Below are 19516 nucleotides of genomic sequence, written 5' to 3'. Positions count from 1 at the left end.
CTAGACACATGTATCCATGTTTGAGGTAGACTAGATACATGTATCCATGTTTGTGATAGACTTGACACATGTATCCATGTTTGAGGTAGACTAGACACATGTATCCATGTTTGAGGTAGACTAGATACATGTATCCATGTTTGTGATAGACTTGACACATGTATCCATGTTTGAGGTAGACTAGACACATGTATCCATGTTTGAGGTAGACTAGATACATGTATCCATGTTTGTGATAGACTTGACACATGTATCCATGTTTGAGGTAGACTAGACACATGTATCCATGTTTGAGGTAGACTAGATACATGTATCCATGTTTGTGATAGACTTGACACATGTATCCATGTTTGAGGTAGACTAGACACATGTATCCATGTTTGAGGTAGACTAGATACATGTATCCATGTTTGTGATAGACTTGACACATGTATCCATGTTTGAGGTAGACTAGACACATGTATCCATGTTTGAGGTAGACTAGATACATGTATCCATGTTTGTGATAGACTTGACACATGTATCCATGTTTGAGGTAGACTAGACACATGTATCCATGTTTGAGGTAGACTAGATACATGTATCCATGTTTGTGATAGACTTGACACATGTATCCATGTTTGAGGTAGACTAGACACATGTATCCATGTTTGAGGTAGACTAGATACATGTATCCATGTTTGAGGTAGACTAGATACATGTATCCATGTTTGAGGTAGACTAGATACATGTATCCATGTTTGTGATAGACTGGATACATGTGTCCATGTTTGTGATAGACTGGATACATGTATCCATGTTTGTGGTATATTAGATTCATGTATCCATGTTTGTGGTAGACTTGATACATGTGTCCATGTTTGTGGTATATTAGATACATGTATCCATGTTTGGGGTAGACTTGATACATGTATCCATGTTTGGGGTATATTAGATACATGTATCCATGTTTGTGGTATATTAGATACATGTATCCATGTTTGTGGTATATTAGATACATGTGTCCATGTTTGTGGTTAACTTAAAAACATGTGTTGATGATTACCGTAGACTTGATACATGTTTCAATATCTATCTAGGTTATATTTGTAAAGTGTTTTTAATCCTATATTTTTTTCATTCAGGACTCTGAACAAAAATATAAATTGCCCAAACCCCTGACTGACCAAGTAAAGGCAGTCATTCCTATCAAGCAGCAGGTCGGTTACCGTGGCACCAAGGCCACAACCGGAACTGACAATCGGGCCGACTGTTCAGAGCCACCATCATCGAAAGTGTTAAGGAGAGCCATGAGGGAAAGAACTAAAACAACGATGACAGGGAGTTCAAAAAAATCTGCTGCAGATTCCTCAAATACTGGGCCAAAACATCAAAACAGTCAAAGGTCACATAATGTTGGAAAGGATAAGGCAGACCAACGAAGAAAGGATGCAGATGAGACAAAGAAAAGTGAAGCTAATGTACCAATACCAAAGTAAGACTTATGAGTTAATCAATGTACCAATACCAAAGTAAGACTTATGAGTTAATCAATGTACCAATACCAAAGTAAGACTTATGAGTTAATCAATGTACCAATACCAAAGTAAGACTTATGAGTTAATCAATGTACCAATACCAAAGTAAGACTTATGAGTTAATCAATGTACCAATACCAAAGTAAGACTTATGAGTTAATCAATGTACCAATACCAAAGTAAGACTTATGAGTTAATCAATGTACCAATACCAAAGTAAGACTTATGAGTTAATCAATGTACCAATACCAAAGTAAGACTTATGAGTTAATCAATGTACCAATACCAAAGTAAGACTTATGAGTTAATCAATGTACCAATACCAAAGTAAGACTTATGAGTTAATCAATGTACCAATACCAAAGTAAGACTTATGAGTTAATCAATGTACCAATACCAAAGTAAGACTTATGAGTGAATCAATGTACCAATACCAAAGTAGGACTTATGAGTGAATCAATGTACCAATACCAAAGTAAGACTTATGAGTTAATCCATGTACCAATATAAATACCAAAGTAAGACTTGTGAGTTAATCGATGTACCGATACCAAAGTAAGACTTATGAGTTAATCCATGTACCAATACCAAAGTAGGACTTGTGAGTTAATCCATGTACCAATACCAAAGTAAGACATAAGGATTAATCAATGTACCAATACCAAAGTAAGACTTATGAGTTAATCCATGTACCAATACCAAAGTAAGACTTATGAGTGAATCAATGTACCAATACCAAAGTAAGACTTATGAGTGAATCAATGTACCAATACCAAAGTAAGACTTGTGAGTTAATCCATGTACCAATACCACAGTAAGACATAAGGATTAATCAATGTACCAATACCAAAGTAAGACTTATGAGTTAATCAATGTACCGATACCAAAGTAGGACTTCAGGATTAATCCATGTACCGATACCAGAGTAGTCTCTACCAAAGAAAGACTATATATACAAATTCTAATCAGAATGTACCTCTAGCAGATCAGAGTGTATTAAAACATTTTATTCATTGAAGTCTGAATCTTTTACTTTATCAATATACTGTATAACAGATTATTTACGCGGGCTTAAACATAATTGTACATTGTATTACTGCTCCTGATGTATGTGGATCATTATAACCATATTACCGCTATTCTGGACGACATTATGATTATGAAGTTTATTATCGCGGCTCAATTTTTTACACTTCGTCATATTTTTCAGCTGATCATGTTTTCATGTTCACTTTATTGACCCACGATATCACAAAAATAACATCCCGCAGAAATTTCCTGCTATACAGTATATCGTAGGACTATCTACTGGCTATTGTATCAAAGTTAAATACAGGTAATACGAGTAATGATCTGCTTGTTTTAGAACCAGAGAACCAAAACCTAGGAAAACATCAGGGAAACAAGTTCCAATCCAAAACGAATTCAGGAACACTTTGAGGGAAGTCACAGGTAAGTTATTCTTTATACAACTTTAACTGAAGTGAAAGATGAGTTGTCTACCCTAGTTTTCTGATACAACCTTGACAATAGACACAGCAAAGACACATACCTCCCTTCCTAGGTTCCTTGAACAACCTTGACATATGTCACAGGTAAGATTTTCTACCCCACTGTGTCTGTTCCTTACATAACCTTGACATAATTTACCAAATCCATTTTTAGCTCACCTGCCCGAAGGGCTAGTGAGCTTATGTCATGGCGCGGTGTCCGTCGTCCGTCCGGCGTCTGTTGTCAATCAACTTTTCCTTTCAACAACTTCTTCTGAAGAACTGAAAGGTACAGAATCTTCAAATTTGGCTGGTATCTTCCTTGGAAAAGCCCGACAAAGTTTGCAAATGAAAATGACCTTGACCTTCGTTCAAGGTCACAGGAGTCAAATGCTTCAAGCATCTTCTGAAGAACTTAAAGGTATAGAGTCTTCAAATTTGGCTAGTAGCTGCCTTGGAAAGAGCCCGACAAAGTTTGCAAATGAAAATGACATTGACCTACTTTCAAGGTCATATGGGTCAAATATGTCAAACACATCAAACGACTTCTTCTGAATAAAGTACAGGCCTAAAGTCATGATATTTAGCTGAAAGCTTCATTCTTAAGAGCCTGACAAAGTTTGCAAACGAAAATGACATTGACCTACTTTGAAGGTCACAGGGGTCAAATAGGTCTAAACCTTCAAACGACTTCTTCCAAAGATCTGAAAGGCCTAGTGTCATGATATTTGGCCAGTAGCATCCTATGATGGAGCTTGACGAAGTTTGCAAATGAAAATGAGCTTGACCCACTTTCAAGATCACTGAAGATCTGAAAGGCCTAGGGTCATTCAATTTGGCCAGTACCATCCTATGAGGGCATACAACAAAGTTTGTGAATGAAAATGAGCTTGACCTACTTTTAAGTTCACAGGGGTCAAATATGTTTAAAACTTCAAACAACAATATCCTAAGAACCATTTGGACTAGTTATGATACTTATGTTATGAAGACCAGCAGTGCAAATCTTTTTTTGTTTTGAAAACTTGTCGCATTATAGAACTGTTTGTGTGAAGCATATGTTATGTCTTAGATATGTTTTAGGTTTCTTAGTGGCTAGAGCTCTCATGGAAAGCAGATTCATATCTCAGTCAGGTGAAATATCCCTTTAATTTAAAACAATTTTTAATGTATTCATTGGTAGACATGACAAAAGAAACAAGCAGTGTTCCCAGGCCCTATGATATGGACCTAAATAGCTGGATTCAGGAGGCCAACATGGAAATTGTCAAAGGTAAACAAACACACACAAGATTCCAATGAAGTTACAATGAACCCTGTCTAATCCGACACCCTGCAGTGAGCTATCAGATACAGGTCATATTAGACAGGATGTCAAAACCTACAGGTCTTATAATTTAGTATTTTTTGTAAGAAATGGAATTTCATCATTACATAAGATCACACACGATACTTAAATATTCAGGGATTGAATAAAAACTGTTTTCATCATGGAAATATTGAATATGTTTTTGAAAATTTGTAATTTTCATGGCTGTATACATGTATCTGTCTAAAACAGTTATGTTTGTTATGAGGAGTAAAATTTGGAAAGATTTAAAATACATTCAGAGAAATATATTCTAATAAGTGATGAAGATAACTCTAGAGAATTTCAGGTTTAATATGTGCTGGAAATTACATGAGAGACCTTATACAACATTGGTTGTATAATATTTCAATTCATTAAAAATAGATTATTTAATGTCTTGTGATTGGACTATTTTAAAACCTGGTTCTGTCTCTTTCTAAACATTTTCTTCAGGTTGGTAAGTATGGATTATGAGTTCTTTTTACACAACCAATAAGATTTTAAAGGTCATTACAATGCTACAGGACAACAAGACATATGAACAGCTGCAGACCAACCCATACGAACCAATACCTGAACTTCAAATCTCACTATCCTTTGCACCAGAAGGTAGGCGTCGTACGCACATTGCTCAACAGATGTGATACAATAGTCACAGGACAAAACACAAAAGCAGAATCACATCGCTAGGGCAATGAGAACATGTGCATATCTGGAATGGGCCCTAAAACGGGAACAAAACAGTGTCAAAGTAAGGAAAAGAACAAGAAAAGGCCAATGAAGGATAAGAACAAAAGCAAAGGTCAAGTCGTCATCCCGTACATAAAGGGTATATCCGAAACCATCAGGAGGATATGTCGCGGTCATGGCATAGCAACAGCCATGGAGCCCCACAAGACGCTTCGCAATATCCTAGTACACCCTAAGGAAAAAACACCTAAAGAGAATGTCCCAGAATACGTATACAAAATTGGATGCAAAAACTGCAACGCATCGTATATTGGAGAGACTAGAAGGCGATTTGGGGTAGGCCATGGTGAACACCGGAAAAATACGGAAACCGAACCAGGTAGGAAATTCACCAGATCAGAAAGGAAGCAGTTGGAGTCCCAGATAAATAAATCGGGAATCACAGACCATGCGACACAGAAAAATCATGTGATTGACTGGGATAACTCCAAAGTTTTGGACAGAGAGAGCAATCAGTTCAAGTGGCAGATAAAGGACGCCATCTGGATACGCCGCAGTGGACCAGTTCTAAATCGGGATGAGGGGGCTGAAAGACTCTCGCACATCTATGACCAAGTATTAAACAAAGCGTATATAGCCAAATCGAGTCATTTCAGTACATATATAACAACTTTTTTACATACAGTTACAGCGTAGCCGAATTGACTCAATTTTGTGGACAACTTGTACACATTTTACACCTTTGTGTGCATACACTTCACTGGTCTTTTGTCTGATGAAGGTGACAGTGTACATATCATACTAGTCATCAAAACGTCACATAGAAAATCTTATTGGTTGTGTAAAAAGAACTTCTCATAATCTGGTTCTGTCTCCTTTTGTAATTGGATGTTTCTAAAATCTTGTGCTAACTCACTCTTTGTTATTGGTTTATTCTTACCTTGACTATAAGAGCTGTTTATTCTTCTTCAGCTGCCGAGTCAGCAAGTCCCAGGGGGCGTGGCCCAAATGTTGTTCTGTGTCTCGACATCTCCCAGAGTATGGAGGGACCACCCTTCCTCAATATGGTCCAAGGTGTACTCAGATATATTGATGGTTAGTATTCCTGTAGATCGCCTTCCTACATTAAATTTTCTGTGATTAATATTTCCCCATCTGAATGAAGATTACTTGGAAATATTTATAATAACATATGTCTGGGTATAATATTGCAATATATAATGAAGGTGAGAATGAAAATGTTAAAATAGTATTCTAAGCGAAGGAAGGTTACTTTAGCCTGATAATACAAACCAACATGCTCCATTTTTAGGTCACCTGAGCTTTGCTCAAGTGACCTATTCCAATCACTTTCCGTCCGTCCGTCCGTCCGTCGTCCGTCGTGCGTCGTGCGTAAACTTTTTACATCATCAACTTCTTCTCAAGAACCAGTGGATGGAATTTGTTCAAACTTGGTCAGAATCATCCTTGGTAGATGAGGCTACCAAATTGTAAAATTGGGATTCCTACCCCAACCCTAGGGGCCAAGGCGGGGCCCAAAAGGGAAAATTAACCAATATTTCAAAAATCTTCTTCTCCAGACTCAGAGGTATTACAGTCATTTTCTCTGCATGGATGGAAAGATCATCAGGGGCTTTATTTAAATTGTAAATTTCAGGACCCCCGAGCTATCCGTTCTCCCTTGGGGAGGGGGTAAAGTTTACTATAGTTTATATAGGGAAACAACACTTTTGGGTATATTTTGACAATTTTCTGTTGGAAATTATTTTTACTTGGTCAGAATCATCTTTGGTGGATGACGGTATCACATTGTAAACTTGGAATTCCTGCCCCATCCCCAGGGGTTAGAGCGGGGCCCCAAAGGGAACATTTACAAATATTTTCAAATTCTTATCCTTTGATGACATGACAAGTATTGTATTTCACTTAGTTTACATGCTGATTTCCACATCACATCTAAACAATAAAATAAAGCTACCAGTACCTATGATATAACTCAGGTGACCGCTAAGGCCCTTGGGCCTCTTGTTTTTAATTTCACCATACAAACATATGCTTATTATATCTATTTCACGATGTTGCAGTACAATGATATGTTCTTTTGTATCTACCTCAGTCACAGGTGCTAGCCTCATCTATCAATACACTTATAATATAATCTTATGCTTTATATATCCGGAAAACAATTGGTTGCTTTATTTTATCTGATTCATGATTGGTTCACAGGAGTGGAGAACATGCGCATGTCTTTGGGACTGCATATAAATCTTGCGATCGTGACGTTTGGTCACCAGACAGCAGTACTTCAGCACCTTACTAACGAGTTATCAATTCTCCGTGAAGCAGTCAGTAAGTAGCCTAGACTTTCAGTTCTCTGAGTTTGTCAGTATTTATGTAGGAGTATTGTGACTCAATATTTTTCTCAAATTGAAATATAACTTGCATCTGTAATCTTACAAAATGTAGTTTAAATGTTATTCGCATCTTTTATCTTCATTTTTTCTTTTTTTATAAGTAAGTGATTGAATATGACAACTAGCAGAATTTAATATTACATTTTTCTATTCCTTTGCTTGATTAGAAATAATGTATTAAATTTGTCTGATGAATCGAAGGTGACAGAGTACAATATCATTCAAAACATCACACAAACACATTTCACTGATTGTACATGTGCTATATGAACCTCATGTCACACACAAACATTTCACTGGTTGTGCTATGTGAACCTTATGTCACACACAAACATTTCACTGGTTGTGCTATATGAACCGTATATCAAACACGAACATTTCACTGGTTGTGCTATATGAATTGTATGTCACACACAAACATTTTACTGATTGTGCTATGCGAACCTATATACAATAGATATTTACCAACCTGAAGAAAAGTATTAGAAATTAATTGAATTAGAAACCACATAGCCATTATATCAGACAGATCTTTTCAGAGTCTAAGAATATGTCACCCGTATACATCTGTAGTGTGATAGCACAATGAACCAAAATGACTTTGCGCACACGGTGAGGCTTCAATTGTGCGCAGGTCACCCACACATAGTGCGCACAACTGTACGATTTAATCGTTGATCGCCTCGTTGCGTGATAAAACGCACACATAGGTGTGATATGGTAAGATTGGTTAATCTATGTTACGAAATGTAAAAAATGAAATCATCATCGCACCGCACTTTGTGTAACGTTGTTCGATCCAATAACTGCACAAAATACTAGGCGCTTCCTACCAACTCAGCTTGGAAGAATCTCTCTTTAGCTCATTAGGTAGGGCTTGAGACTAGTACACCAGAGGTCCCAGGTTCGACTCCTAGCGGAGGCATTGAAAAAAGTAATTTTCCTCTATGACATTGGCACCCACGTAGGGACACGGGCAATATTGACGGAAAATACTGATCGATACTTTCATGAGGATCGATATGACTACTGGAATATTCAGAAACTGGTACAAAATATTAGCCACTCCTACCGACTCAAACTGGTACAAAATATTAGCCACTCCTACCGACTCAAACTGGTACAAAATACTAGCCACTCCTACCGACTCAAACTGGTACAAAATACTAGTCACTCCTACCAACTCAAACTGGTACAAAATACTAGCCACTCCTACCGACTCAAACAGGTACAAAATACTAGCCACTCCTACCGACTCAAACTGGTACAAAATATTAGCCACTCCTACCGACTCGGCTGGGAAGAATTTATCTTTTTAAATTTGGTAAAACATAAGACTAGTAAACCAGGGGTCATGGGTTTGATTCCTAGTGGAAGTATTGAAAAAATAATGACTTATTACAAGAACTTTACGATTCCATATTTCATACTTGTGTGTACCATGAAAGGTACATGTCAAGTTGACATTTGTCTTTTACGATCCTAGTTGTTTCATGTCAAATCCTTTAACATGGTTTATCAACCTTTTTTTGGCCTTTTGACTTTACTGTGTTAATTGGCTATTAAGAAAGCAATTATAATAATGATACAGTGTATGATATGATTAAAAATATCATCATAAACATTAATCTCAATATGTTGGTATGATCGAAGGAATACCCTTACCACTGTCAAAAACTGTAACTATACTGGGTTTTTTTTCCGGCATGACTAAGCCTTGTTAAATCATATTAAAAAATCACCTTTACCATGTGAGACTTTCATCAGAAATAATAAAGATGAAATAAACAAATCATAAATCAAGAACAGAGTTCTGAGTGTAAAAATTCACAGGTTTGAACCCTGAACTTCAGGTTCATTAACCATCACTCTAACAGCTCGAGTAATCTGATTAAAGACCGTATCCTACCCTCACTGTGCTGTATTTATTTCTAAACAGAAGTTGAGGGGAGGTTTCTGTTTATCACATAATGTATTATGTTATCCAGTGAATATACCCATGTAATATGACCTATCAGCCCTGTGATTGGTTGTAAGTTTTAATTGTTTCAATTGTGACGTCACGCTAGGACAAGTACATGACGACATAGATTTATGCACTGGAGTCAAAATGGTGACTTTGTACATTTCAAGGTTGCATGAAAATTGTCGTTTTACACGAATAAATGCCACAAATCTTGATTATGTAATAAAAAGGATATTACACTTGTTTTCATTTCATATGAAATTAATGAAACTTGTCACAAATTTTTCATTTTAGCTCGCCAGAGGCTCGATAAATTGAAAAATTCTTAGACTCGTTTCATAAATCTCATATGAAATGGAAACTCATGTAAGATCCTATATAATAAAATAACTAATTCTGTTGCTTCCTCTCTCAGGGAACCTGACCACCGGGGGCACCAGTCCACTAGCTGCTGGTCTCCTTATGTGTACAGCTGCCACTGTCAGTCCCAGTGAGTAGGCATGGCTACACATTTACTACAATGCTCTTATATATAATCCTATTGCTATAACACTATCACTTGAATAACCTATATTGATTTTACAAGCCCTTTGAACCTCTTTCCTTGGATAACATATATTGACTATATAAGCCCTTTGTACCTCTTCATTTGAATAAGCTATATTGACTAAACATGTCCTTTGAACCTCTTTTCTTGAATATACAAGCCCTTTGAACCTCTTTTCTTGGATAACATATATGGATTATACAAGCCCTTTGAACTAATTGTTTTGAAGAACCTATATTGATTAAACAAGACCTTTGAACCTCTTCTATTGAATAACATATGCTTTATTTTACAAGCCCGTTGGACCTCTTCTATCGAATAACATATATTGGCTATACAAGTCCTTTGGACCTCTTGACTGTATTTTTAGCCTATGTTTAACTATACAGATCTTTTGAATATTGTTTTGTGTAGTACTTGGAGTAACTGCTGGGTATGTTCACCAGCCCCGAATCATCATCTTCACTGACGGCCGTGCTACACTTGAGTCAAGACTTATTGGGGAGGATGTTCCTCTTGATGGGGACTTTTCTTATGAGGTATTGTCATTGTTCCAAGTTACAGGTCAAACTTCAATAAACAAGGCAAAGTATTGCAAGGCAATCCATAGTACTAGTCCCCACCAGTAATGATTTCTATATTTAACATACAGTACACTTATGTCAGGAAGCATAGGTCACAGGGAGGTCATATGTGTCCTACTTCTTGCACTCCGCCATCCCAAGATGTCCTTGTACACCAAATCTGGTTACTCCAGGTGAAATAATATTAAAGATATATCCCGGACATTTTTCTCGGATGTAAGGACGGACTGATAAAAGGATGGACCCCCATCCCCCACCCCACCCCACCCCCACCCCTAGGAACCGGAGGGGGACTTATTAAGCTGGTTTACAGTCAAATTAAAATCAGACATATTTATATACATGTACAACATTGTTTAAATTGAGGTTGTGTTGAGGTTGTAGTCCCCTTGGGTCAGAGGGTTAGTGCTGACAGAATTAGCCCAGGGGTCTGGCTCCACGTGTCATAAAATTGAAATCATTGAGATTCCTACCCTATAACAATGTACAGATCTAAACCAAATTTGATTCAAAGCACTTCATCTTTGGGACCTGGGGTTCAACATTTGTTTAAATGAAGAGCGAAGATCCCCTAGGGATAGAGGTTAAGATAACAAAATGACAGATGAACAGTGCAAGTCCCATTTGGCATTTAATTTTCTTTCATGATAGAAATAGCAGAAGACTGGCCATGGCTTAAGAAAATTTTATAAGTACACTATTCTTTAGCTTTCAAAATTTTTAAGTTGAATTGAAGATGTTGACTTCTTGCAGGTGAATGCCAATATGATGGGTGTGGCCGAGGACATTAGGAAAAGGAAATTGTCCGTGTCCTATGTACCAATTGGAAATTTTTACTCCGTGAGTATAATGTGTTAAGAGCTTCAGTGAATTGAGAAGTACTAGAATTGATATTGACAGTATCATTAATCTTCTGTTTTCATAAATATATTTTTATCATAATGAGTCTGTCAAATAGGGGCCAGGTTGTTTATTGTTTCTATGTGTATAACAGCATGTGGAAAAATGCACGACCGGACCGGGGTTCGAACCCGGGACCCTCCGAACTCTAGACAGACGCTCTACCAATTGAGCCACCTGGTCACCAACAGTCGACCCAGTTAAGTTCCGCTACACATGGATGACTAACATATACTAGGTACTTCATAGAGGAATTGGAACTTTTTGTACACTTAACAAATAGATGGGAAAAAAAACGTACTGGCATCCACTTCACAGACAAACTTCTTCACTTACAGAGGTACATGGAGCAGATAGCAGAGATGACAGGTGGGAAGATGTATCCGATGGAGCAGTTAGACAGGGCCATCAGACACAGTAAAAACTTCGTAAGTAAATTAGGCACTGTGTGTGTGGATAAGGAGGATAGAAATATATATGGGGGTGGGGAAGGGGATGGAGAAGTCATATGGGAACAATGAAACTCAGTAACGCTTTCTTATTATAATTAAGGGAAAGAGTTATATGTTTGAAGGGGTTTGGGAGTGAGTTATTTTTAGTGCATTATAATGGTGTGAGTTGGTGAAATGGAAGGAGGTTTGAATTCCTTGAGTATCCTCAGCCCTCCCAGTAAATCCTTGGCGAAGTATTAAGGTTTTCTTGAATCAGGTTCCTGTCTGTACATATCTTGTTGCACCCTAGAGGCCTACTGAAGCTTTTACATTGTATTACTGACAACATTCTGGTTTATCTTTAATTAGTTGATGTAAGATATCAAATTATATGAAATTTAATATATATGTATGTAATATGCCATTTATTAAACTGTTTTTTAGTTATAACCAGGTAGTAGTCATGAATCATCTTGCTGCAATGTAAATAACATTATAAAACTCCTTATTTCATCATTTGTATACAGCCTTTTGCTGCGAGGCTGATTCCAATCATAAAGAAAGCAACAGGTGGTCATCTTAAAGACGAAAATGCCAACAAACACATCTTAGAAAATGTGGCTAGAAATGACCCATTTATCACAAAAGAGGATGAGGTAGGTAACTATAGCAACAACCCATTTGTCAAAAAATGAGGATGAGGTAGGTAATGATAGCAACAACCCATTTATCACTAAGGAGACCTTTCCCTTGGGTGGTCCCTACTTCTTTGATTTGACTGTTAATAATGATAATAATGATAATTCTATGTTCTTTTATACAGCTTCATCACAACCTAGTTCGTAGGTCGTCTCAAAGGGGTTCACAAATTATTATCTATGGTTATAGGGCCTTTGCAACCGGCCAACATCTTTCTCAACTCCCTGGGAAGCATACAGCCAGTGCTACCATTTCGGCACTCACAGCTAGCATTCAACAATTCCAGCACTGCCCAACCACATACTCATTTACACCTGATCATGAGTAGACTGGAACAAGCAGAGTTAAGTATCTTGTTCAAAGATACAACACAGTGCCATGACATGACTCGAACCTGCAACCCTTCATGAGCCCAGCGTCCTACCACTAGAATACCATACCTCCCAAAAATATATCATATACTATAATGTCCGGGGTGAGGCTCTTAAAATATTAGGAAATATTTTAAATATAATTTTTAACAGATCACCTGTCTTTATTTATTATATAATATCTTTTAATGAAGATTTGTTTTCTAGGTTTAGTTATCTGTCTAACCCCGGCCATTTGTTTGGTTTAATTTTGTTTCAAAGTCCTATTAACAGCTAAGGTCATTTAAGGACGTGTGTGTGTTGACGTCCCATTTGTATTTCTAACTGAAGTTGCTTCCAATAAAATGTTCTCTCTAGGACTATTAGATGTTGGTTTGTTTCATTGCTGGTAGGAGGACATTTTAGAGATATTGAACAAGGAAGACGAGTTTGAGAAAGAGCCTGAGAGTGACTCCGAAAATGATGAAGGTCACCGGGAATTAAAACATGACATGCCACCCTTAGGGTCGAGGGTCAGACGAGGGCCAGACTGGTCCTGGGATGAGCAGGACTCATATATGGCTGGAACAGTCGTTAGCCATAAATCTGACGGTAAGTATTGCTGATTTGATGTCAAATAATGCAAACGAAGGATTTTATTTTATTTATTCATGTGGGGGATAAATTCTTGAAAAGCTACTAAATGTCATCGACAGAATTTAATTCAAAATGTGAAGATTCCTGGAATGGAACCTAGCTCCGTGCAAATCTGGTGCATAATGGTACACGTACTAAAATACTATTTTTTTTTTATATAAACTGAATTTATTTTGCAACAATTATAAAATAAGTTATTTCATCTTATATCAATCACTCTTGTTGGCCTGGATGCATGGTATCGCACGGGGGTTCTTATTGTGAGAGGAAAAAGGAGTACCCGGAGAAAACCCACATGGTCAGACAGGTGACCATATACCTTTTGATGTCCGATTAGGGAATCAAACTCTGGCCACCTTGGTGAAAAATATAAATGCGGAATGTGAGGATTCCTGGAATGGAATCCCGATACGAGTCTGCAGGTTGATGAACAATTGTATAATATATGATCCTATTCAACCTTTGAACTCCAGGTCACAAAAGCAGCTGTACTTGTATGTGATTCGAAACAATACCTGCAGGTATATAAGGATGGTATGTATATATGACCTTTGACCTTTTGACCTTTAGGTTGGCTGTGTGTGTTGTGGGACAGTGGACACAGCAACCGTTACTGTTATGGTCAAGGTGGAAAGTATGACATCATTCCAGTTGATGAACCCCGCACTCTCAAGTCTGGAGAATCCATTCAAGTCGGATGTATGGTCAGAAGAGGTTTGTCTTTTAAAATCTGCCCAAATAGTAAAAAAAATAAAAGAAGTTGCGGAATTGGAAAGCTGAATGTTCCCTTGCTTGTACAAATTGGTGCGAATTGAAGACCAACTTATTTGTCGTATTACTATCTTGAAGGTTACTGTGTTTACACGTTGAGGAATTAATACACAAAAATTGGACTGTGAATTGTGTTGTCTTCTTAGATAAATTTCAAAATGGAGGGAAAATTGTTGTGGATCAGCTGGACTCCATTGATCATTACTAACTAGAAAGAAAATAGTTGCCAATTAAAGCATCAGTTTTCTTGATTTGAAGCCAAGTTTGACAAGTACTTTCACTTTCCCTAGCCTATTACATTATAATTTCACATACTACACAAGTAAGGAATTTTGTTATACCAATGTGGCGGAACTGGACTAGGTCAGTCACCTGTGACTAGGTAGCTCAATTGGGTTAGAGTTTAGAGGGTCCCAGGTTTGATTTCCACTTTCAAGATTTGCTGTTGCCTTTCTCCTTCTCCTGGTACAAAATTTGCAAACTTGCCAACTCTTGTTTCCAAGCACTGGTTGAATCTTTGGCAAGGGTATCCCCGAATCTGGGTTTTAAATAGCTGTGTCCTCGAGGGCAAAGACAAAACAACTGGAGAAAGAAATGTTGTGGAACTTGAAGAGATAAGGTAGCTAAATTGGTTAGGGCATCCGTTCAGAGGGTCCCTGCAGTCTGGCCATTGCATTTCTCTTCCTCCTGTTACACCAGTAATAAACAGGATTTGATATCAGTCATCAACATTTGTAGGACCAGACTGGGACAAGGGAAATGTTGATGGCGGAGATGGCAGTATGGGAAGTGTAATCCACGTCTACCCAAACAAGACATTACTGGTAAGTAAAGTCACCCCTCACTTATAGTCAGCCTTCCACAGCAGACCCTGGGGTAGTAAGCTACGGTAGTGTGATTCGTATAAATTTGAATATTTATATGTCTCCTTTCTTCAGCTTAGTAAACTCTGACTGCGTATAAATTAGGGTATACGCAGTGAAAAAACACTTGTTTCAAATATGGAGCCGTTCACGCTTCAGCAAGATAACACTCCAATGACAACCAATGCATGGATCATTCACCATCTAGATACATAGAACATATTCAGGATCCATTATGTCTAATTACAACAAAAGAATGCTGACAAACTTCTTATTCTATGGACGCACATTCAAATTTCTTTGGCGGTAATGTCAACAATGGTGGCTTCATTCTGACCGCGTCACTCCATGAGGTGCGTCAATGCGCGTACATGACGACCGTTGTAAATGAATAGAAAAGTTTGAAGGGCTTCTCACATTGCTTAATTTAAAATTTAAAAACCATGAAAGGAAAAAAAAGTAATGTTCACTTCCTATTTTCTAAATTTACTCATATATCGATGAAGATTCACTTGAACTATATTTTCCTAGCAACCACGGCTACCGCAGTTACCTTCGTGGTAACCTGCTTCGACTATTTTCTGCGTAGTATAGCATTTAAACATGTTTTTAAATATGAATATAAAACGAACATATTCTTTATGGAGCGCTAGCGCGCACCATAGAATATGTCCGTTGCCAACTGCGTTCATACTACCGTATAGGCCGTCAAAATGAAGGTCAATCCTTAATTACCCTTCACTTTTAAGTCTAATCTTAGAGATGAGGAGACTGATGCTTTGTTAAGGAACATGCTGGCTGTGTACATGTCCGATGCATATCTAGGTCATTCATGTCAACTTGTTTGATACCCAGCATGTGGATGACTTTCCAGGGCCTGTATTCATGAAACCGTTCTCATGCTCAAGTATGGATGTGCTGGAGTGTTGTTTCTTGTTCTGGTTATAACTCTATATTAAAACTGATTGTGTCAATGATTTGGAATGAAATTGAAGAGACCTAGAGCCAAATACTGTTGTCAATGTTTCTATCTGACTTTTTTATCGTTTGACATGATTCAAGTGAATTACAAGAAAATTGGCTTGGGGACATAATCCATGCTTGAGTATGATAAAAGTTTCAAGCATACAGGCTCAGGTCTTAAGTAATGACAAGCTCCTGTCATAATTTCTCTAATTGTAATAGGATTTAGTTTTTCTCAATTGTCTTGTTTCGGTATATTTCATGATTTGTCTGAATTTATACTTGTATAGGTGCGCTGGCCAAGCAAAGAGATCAAAGACCACAACTATGGCTGTGATGGCAAGTTTGAAGTCATTTTGTGGTATGTAGCTACATAATGTATTTATTGGACTCTAATATCAGTACCAGGTTTAAACTTACCAGATAGAGCTGAGGTGAAAGCTCAAATGAGGTTTTGCTGTCCATCTTTGTGTATCGATTTCTATAAAACTTTGTACACTTAATCTGTATGTGGAGGTGTATGCAATTTAGTTTTGGTTGTAAATGGTATTAGTTAATATTGCTTGTATTATGCTTTATGCCCCTGCCATTTTATTATGGGTGGGGGTAGGGGGAGATATAGTGATATTCCTGTCGTATCGTGGCACATCCCTTCCCGTCCTCTCTGATTCATTGTCATGGCTCGAGCTGCTGAGTTCATTTCTGAAGAAATTTTCATCAAAGTTTATACTAAGGTCCTGTATACTCTTGCTATACAAATCATTTGTAAGAACTCATCTTGATTTCGCGAGTGCTATTTGGTTTCCATATAAAACAAAGTGTATTGAAAAAATTGGAGGAGTTCAAAGAAGGGCAGCGAAGTTGGTCGCTGAATTGAAAAACCATTCATATATACCCGGATAGACTAAAATGCCCAAATTTACCAACACTGTCATACAGGAAACAGTGAGGAGATATGATATGATGAACGAATGCGATGTCACTGGTTTTTAGCTCACCTGGCCCAAAGGGCCAGGTGAGCTTATGCTGTGGTGCAGCGTCCGTCGTCCATCCATCGTCCATCCGTCGTCCATCCGTCGTCAATATTTTACTTTATAAACAACTTCTTCTCAATAACCAAAAGGCCCATGGTTCTGATATTGGGCCTGTAGCATGCTGGGATGAAGGGCTACTAAGTTTGTTCAAATGAATGACATTGACCAACTCTCAAGGTGACATGGGTCAAATGTCTTAAAATCTTCAAACAACTTCTGCTCAATAACCAAAAGGCCCATGGTACTGATATTGGGCCTGTAGCATGCTGGGATGAAGGGCTAACAAGTTTGTTCAAATGAATGACCTTGACCCACTTTCAAGGTCACAGGGGTCAAATGTCGTAAAATCTTCAAACAACTTCTGCTCAATAACCAAAAGGCCCATGGTTCTGATATTGGGCCTGTAGCATGCTGGGATGAAGGGCTACTAAGTTTGTTCAAATAAATGACCTTGACCCACTTTCAAGGTCACAGGGGTCAAATGTCGTAAAACCTTCAAACCACTTCTTAATAACCAAAAGGCCCATGGTACTGATATTGGGCCTGTAGCATGCTGAGATGAAGGACTACCAAGTTTGTTCAAATGAATGACCTTGACCCACTTTCAACTTAATGTCCTTGTTCAACATTCAAGGTCACAGGCTTCATATGTTTAAATATTTTAATTGGTTCTTATGAATCAAACACTGATATTCTGCCTGTAGCTGTATTTTAGTCCACTTTTAAGATTACAAGTTTGAGATTAATACCAGGTGAGTGATGCAGGCCCATTGGGCCTCTTGTTTGAAGTTATGGAATGATGTTTCAAATCGATCCAGGAACAGAGGGAATTCTTTGAAAATATACACCCAACAGTGTACAATTATGAAGAGAAAAACATGTTTCTTTTACTAAGAACTGCAAATACATTGTATGTGGAATAACCTACTGGAAAATGTAGTATGTGCTAATAATTTAAACTGTTTCAAAAATGAACCGGATAAACACTGGGAAAATATTGATTTATTTTATAACTTCAAAGCTGGTTTATGAACTGTAGTGTTGTTACAATCAAAAACCTTTTTATTATAACCATTATCAGGTAGTGAGTCTGGTGTAGAGGTATGAAATCCCGTACCAGAAATCTATCATTAAATATCATAATTAAAAGTATAAGTCTTTTAACGATCAGTGGAGTTCATCTTTCAGGGTCCCAAGGTCAATGCCAAGGTCACTGTTGCTAATTAGGGGTCACCCAATGGGCCAAATAGGCATTCATGTCCTGAACACATTTTATAATGTTATCAATAAGATAAATTAGCATGGTTCTGGTAAATCTAGACAACAAAGTTATATCAAGTTGATATCATGATCTGAATTATATTTTACAGTGATCCATCTGAGCAGTTAGCTCATATGATGCAGGCCACATATGGAGATGGAACCACAGGTGGAGCCACATGGGGGGCAACAGGAAGTGGTGAGAACACAAAGAGTTCCACAGGAAGTGAGGAGAACACAAAGAGTTCCACAGGAAGTAATGAGAACACAAAGAGTTCCACAGGAAGTGAGGAGAAAGATAAAACAAAAAAGCCTGAACAAGTGAAGACGGACCATGGGGAGAAAGAAGATGAAGACTACATTGCAAAGCTCAACAGACTTAATCAGAGGAATATGACATCATCAGTAACAACACCTGCATTAGAGACACGTTTATCAGAACAGTCAAAGGCAGAAAACATGCCTAGGAGTGGACAAGAGAAACCCTTTGAGATCATGCCACCAGTTGCCCAGTCGTCCTCTAAGAGGCCACATTCAGAAGATTCCCGACCTGGAAGTTCCCCAGTAGGAAGTTCTAATCAGTCTGACAAACTTCCAGTGGATCCCAATACTTTTCCTGAAGGTAAAATTATATACACTGTAACAACATGTATTTGGCTACTCGGGTCATGTGGTTTATCAAATATTTGTTCTTATATTAAGTCTCTGGAAACTTCAAAGTTAAATTCATTCTCAAGCAATGCTCATTGGAAAGAACTAAATATTTTTCTCCCAATATCATATTACACCCAGAAAAAAAAATGTCTGGTTGTTGTCAGCCTCTGTCATCTATTGTTGCAATCTTTTGTCTATCTGTTGTTACACTTTGTTGTCTTTCCGTGTCTGTCTGTAATCCTTACCTGTTGTCTTTCTGTTGTTACACTTCATCTTTCTGTGTCTGTCTGTAATCCTTTCCTGTTGTCTATCTGTTGTTATACTTTGTCTTTCTGTGTCTGTCTGTAATCCTTTCCTGTTGTCTATCTGTTGTTA

General features: G+C 37.7%; 1 protein-coding gene and 1 non-coding gene across 3 annotated transcripts in view; one reads left to right on the top strand and one right to left on the bottom strand.

The window, feature by feature from the left end:
• The window catches only part of LOC110453756, a 37043-nt gene that overhangs the window by 9976 nt on the left and 7551 nt on the right, over positions 1–19516 (top strand). For both annotated transcript variants that reach the window (XM_021502891.1, XM_021502890.1), the window contains exons 6-20: positions 1125–1474; positions 2884–2969; positions 4191–4280; positions 6021–6143; positions 7275–7397; positions 9844–9918; positions 10390–10514; positions 11313–11399; positions 11798–11887; positions 12418–12546; positions 13353–13551; positions 14167–14310; positions 15106–15191; positions 16484–16554; positions 18598–19109. In XM_021502891.1, the coding sequence (XP_021358566.1) occupies positions 1125–1474; positions 2884–2969; positions 4191–4280; positions 6021–6143; positions 7275–7397; positions 9844–9918; positions 10390–10514; positions 11313–11399; positions 11798–11887; positions 12418–12546; positions 13353–13551; positions 14167–14310; positions 15106–15191; positions 16484–16554; positions 18598–19109 (2290 nt within the window). The remainder of the gene's footprint in view (positions 1–1124; positions 1475–2883; positions 2970–4190; positions 4281–6020; positions 6144–7274; positions 7398–9843; positions 9919–10389; positions 10515–11312; positions 11400–11797; positions 11888–12417; positions 12547–13352; positions 13552–14166; positions 14311–15105; positions 15192–16483; positions 16555–18597; positions 19110–19516) is intronic.
• On the bottom strand, positions 11570–11642 carry Trnas-aga. The gene has a single exon. It is a non-coding gene; the product is annotated as a tRNA-Ser (tRNA).

Source organism: Mizuhopecten yessoensis, unplaced genomic scaffold, assembly GCF_002113885.1.
Source record: "Mizuhopecten yessoensis strain PY_sf001 unplaced genomic scaffold, ASM211388v2 scaffold7493, whole genome shotgun sequence".
NCBI lineage: Eukaryota > Metazoa > Mollusca > Bivalvia > Pectinida > Pectinidae > Mizuhopecten > Mizuhopecten yessoensis.
The sequence above is the reverse complement of the archived record's forward strand: the minus strand, read 5'-3'. Positions and strand labels throughout refer to the sequence as shown.